We start from the raw sequence: 4057 nt of genomic DNA, 5'->3' as shown, positions 1-4057 counted from the left end.
TTACTGGAGCCGAAATCAATGTTTTTTTTCAAAACATCAAACGCCTTAAGGCATTCATCGTCCATAACAAATGGCACGTCTTTGACAAGGAGATTGCTTAATGGTTTGCCAATCTTTGAAAAGTCTTTGATGAATCTTCTATAAAACCCAGCATGACCCAAAAAGCTTTTGATTCCCTTCACATTGGTTGGTGGCGGAAGTTTTTCAATGACTTCCACTTTGGCTCTGTCAACCTCAATTCCCTTGGAAGAAACTTTATGACCCAAACAAATACCTTCCATTACCATAAAGTGACATTTTTCCCAACTGAGAACAAGATTGGAATGGGTGCATCTCTTAAGTACAACATCCAGGTTGGACAAGCACTTATGAAAGGAACTACCAAACACTGAGAAATCATCCATAAAGACTTCAATGCATTTTTGTATTAGATCTGCGAAGATGGCCTGCATACACCTCTGAAAGGTAGCTGGAGCATTACATAACCCAAACGACATTTTTTTGTAAGCAAAACCTCCAAATGGGCAAGTGAAAGCCGTCTTCTCTTGGTCCTTTGGATCTACCACAATTTGATTATATCCATAATAGAAATCAATAGAAAGCCTGACCTGTCAATCTCTCCAGCATCTGATCCATGAAAGGAAGGGGAAAGTGATCCTTCCTAGTAGCATTGTTCAACTTTCTGTAGTTAATACACATCCTCCATCCAGTAACAGTCCTTGTAGGTATGAGTTCATTTTTTTCATTATAAATAACTGTCATCCCACCTTTCTTTGGTACCACCTGAACTGGGCTCACCCATGCACTGTCAGAAATAGGATAAATAATACGGGCCTCAAGTAACTTTAGCACTTCTTTTCTCACCTCCTCCTTCATCACTGGATTTAACCTTCTCTATGGTTGAGCAACTAGTTTGTAATCATCCTCCATAAAAAATTTGTGCATGCAATATGTCAGACTTATGCCTTTGAGATCTAAGATTGACCATCCAAGAGCTCCTATGTTGGCTTTTAGTATCTCAACCAACTTTTCTTCTTCTTTGGGAGAGAGAGAATTACTGATGATAACTGGTTTATTCCCCCCTTCTTCCAAAAACGCATACTTCAAGTGTGGTGGTAACATCTTCAGCTCCAATTTGCTTTCCTTTACTTTTTCTTCTGGGTTGCTCTCTTCCATCTTATGCAAAGGGACTTCTTTCAAATCATCCAAGCACTCATCAATCAATTCTTCTTCTTTCTCATTTAATTCTTCACAAGTGTCAACTAGCATCTCCTCTAAAAGAAAAATATCATTTGCTTTCTTCTCTTGTATCATGCAAATTTTGTCAAGAGTGTCAAGATGGAAACACTCCTTGTCATCCTTTGGGTGAGCCATAGCTTCAAAAACATGAAAGTTTACTTCTTCATCTTGCACTCTCACCTTCAGTTTGTCGTTTTCCACCTCAATAAAAACTCTCGCAGTCTTCATAAAAGGTCTCCCAAGAATAAGAGGCACATTTACATCCTCCTCCATCTCCATGATAACAAAGTCCATAGGAAACAGAAATTTGTCTACCTTCACAATCACATCTTCAGCTACCCCATAAGGATATTTCAGAGATCTATCAACTAGTTGAATAGTCATCCATGTAGGCTTGAGTTCCAAAACTTCAATTTTTTCAAACATGGAGAGCGACATGAGATTGATACTGGCTCCCAAATCAATTAGTGCCTTTCCAACAGAGATATTCCCTATGGTGCAAGGAATGGTGAAGCTTCCTAGATCTTTCAACTTGGGAGGTAGAAGCTTTTGTATGATAGCACTACAGTTTCCTTGAACTTTAATGGTTTCCTCTTCAATGTACTTCCTTTTCTTAGTGAGGAGCTCCTTCGAAAATTTAGCATATGAAGGCATTTGTTGCAAGGCTTCGGAGAAAGGTATGTTAATCTCCAACTTTGCTTAGCATATGAACGCTCAAACTGTTTTTCTTTCTCCTTCCTAGAATAATTCTTTGGGTAAGGAAGGGGCTTTTCATACAATTCTTTCTTTTTTCTCTCATCCTCTTCCTCTCTATTTTTCTTCTCTTCCCTCTCTTTTTCTTTTTCTGTTCTCTCACTCTCTTCTTTTTCTTTCTCTTCATCTTTTTCTTTTTCAGTCAACCTTTCTTTTTCTTTTCTCTCATCTAAAATTTTGCCACTTCTGGTAACAACAACTTTGCATTCCTCTCTAGGGTTAGCTTTCATGTTACTCCCAAGATCATCCAGCTTCTGAATTTTGTGACCAAGCTGGCTCCCTATCCTTCTGAATGCTCCTTGAGTGCTTTTATGATGAGAATCAGACATCTGCACTAACTGTTGAAGTGTGTCATCCATCTTGGCCATTTTTTCAGAAAAAGAGGGTTGTTGTTGCCATTGTTGTTGTTCGACAACTAGTCCATATTGACTTTGTTTCCACCAGTGGTTGAAATTACCTTGTCCGAATTGCATCCTGCAAGAAATAGACACAAAAACCTAGAAAACACTATTAGCACATAAACAAAAACAACCGACACAAAACACAAAAAATAAAAATAAAGTCAAAGTTAATCAAGAATCACACAAATAAAATAGTTTAAACCGTGAGTCCCCAACAACGGCGTCAAAAACTTGTTGATGGATCGACAAGTGTACCGAATCGCACAAGTAATATAAAATGGTAAGACCAAGTATCGTATCCCAAAGGACTCTCGGCACAAGACAATCATGTGATAACTCGATTAATTAAGACTTAAAGAAAACGAGATCATTGATTTCAGGTGCAAGGACAAAAAATTAAAAATGAATGCAGTCTGATCAATAGCATAATAACACAATGATGAACATATGTTGTTTTTAATATGAGATGAGTATGTTGTTGGGGTTAGATTTCACCAAGTTCCCTCTCATGTATGTAAGAATTCTTCTTTATGCATTAATGTTAACGTCACTCACTAAATCACTTAAACCCGATCCCTTGGCGAAATAAGCATGTCCTTAATCACCAGTTCATGCAATTCCTAGCATTCCTAGTAATTAAATGTGAAGATCAAGAGCTTTAAGACGACCAAGACTCATACCCTCATCCGTGAGAAATATTACTCTTGGGAGTAATTCAACAAGAACCTGAATTGTAAGGAACCTCCCGCCACTCATGCAATTCATAAATCATGTTATTGAATGAATTAAACAAAGCAAGCGTTGTAACAGATGAATTACTCTAACAATTAATGAAAAAGCATATGTTATTAAGAATCAATTCAAATACATGAGAATTCACAAGGTTACATCATCCCCCAACAACAAATAGAGTTTAGTTCACCACAGACATGGTGAAACTAGATGAACAATGGAGAAGAATGAGATAGAAAAACCCTAAAAGTAGAAGATGGAAGCTCCCGCATCCAAATCCGCCTCTAAAGGGTGAAAGAGTGTGTTGTTGTGCTCCTCAAGCAAAAGATATAGAACCTAGGACGTCTGGGTCCTTTAAATAGAGCGACAACAGAACAGAAACAAGGTTCAGGCCCCTGTTGCTGGCGCTCAAGCATCCCACTTAGGGTGCTCGGGCGGTGAACTGTGGTCTCCTTCGCTTAAGCCTCAAAAAGGGGTATCCAAGCTTCGTGCCTCTCTTGCTCAAGTGCCCCAAAAGGGGCGCCCACGCGGTGAGGGCACTCTTATGCGCTTAAGCCTTCAGAAAGGCACCCAAGCTTCGTGCTTCTGGTGCTCAAGCGCCCCAAAAGGGGCGCCCGGGCGGTGAGCGACACTCTTCAGCGCTTAATCCTCCAAAAAGGGCGCCCAAGCTTCGACCATTTCTCCCTTCTGGTGCTTTTTTAGGCCTTTCTAAGCTCCATCTCCTTGGCACTTCATCTCTGCTTTCCATATTATCTCATTTCCTGCCAAAACAAGGGAAATTAGTCATAAAACCATCAAATTCAACCTCAACTCTCTTATTCACACAACTTAAAAGAAAAACATGATTCCAAGCAAGTTTCTAAGCAGAAAAGGGTGCATTTAGTGTCAAAATTACATCATAGATAACGGTATTTTCAACCGTTATCAACGTT

General features: G+C 39.2%; 1 protein-coding gene across 1 annotated transcript; it reads right to left on the bottom strand.

The window, feature by feature from the left end:
- Window positions 1-894: 894 nt before the first annotated feature.
- LOC108327474 (uncharacterized) lies at window positions 895-1893 on the bottom strand. The gene has a single exon (XM_017561169.1). The coding sequence runs from the start codon at window positions 1891-1893 to the stop codon at window positions 895-897; it is 999 nt and encodes a 332-aa protein (XP_017416658.1).
- Between the last annotated feature and the right edge of the window lie 2164 nt (window positions 1894-4057).

Source organism: Vigna angularis, chromosome 2 (genome assembly GCF_016808095.1).
Source record: "Vigna angularis cultivar LongXiaoDou No.4 chromosome 2, ASM1680809v1, whole genome shotgun sequence".
In the NCBI taxonomy this organism is placed as follows: Eukaryota; Viridiplantae; Streptophyta; class Magnoliopsida; order Fabales; family Fabaceae; genus Vigna; species Vigna angularis.
Note: the sequence above shows the minus strand (reverse complement) of the source record. Positions and strands in the feature narration are given on the sequence as shown.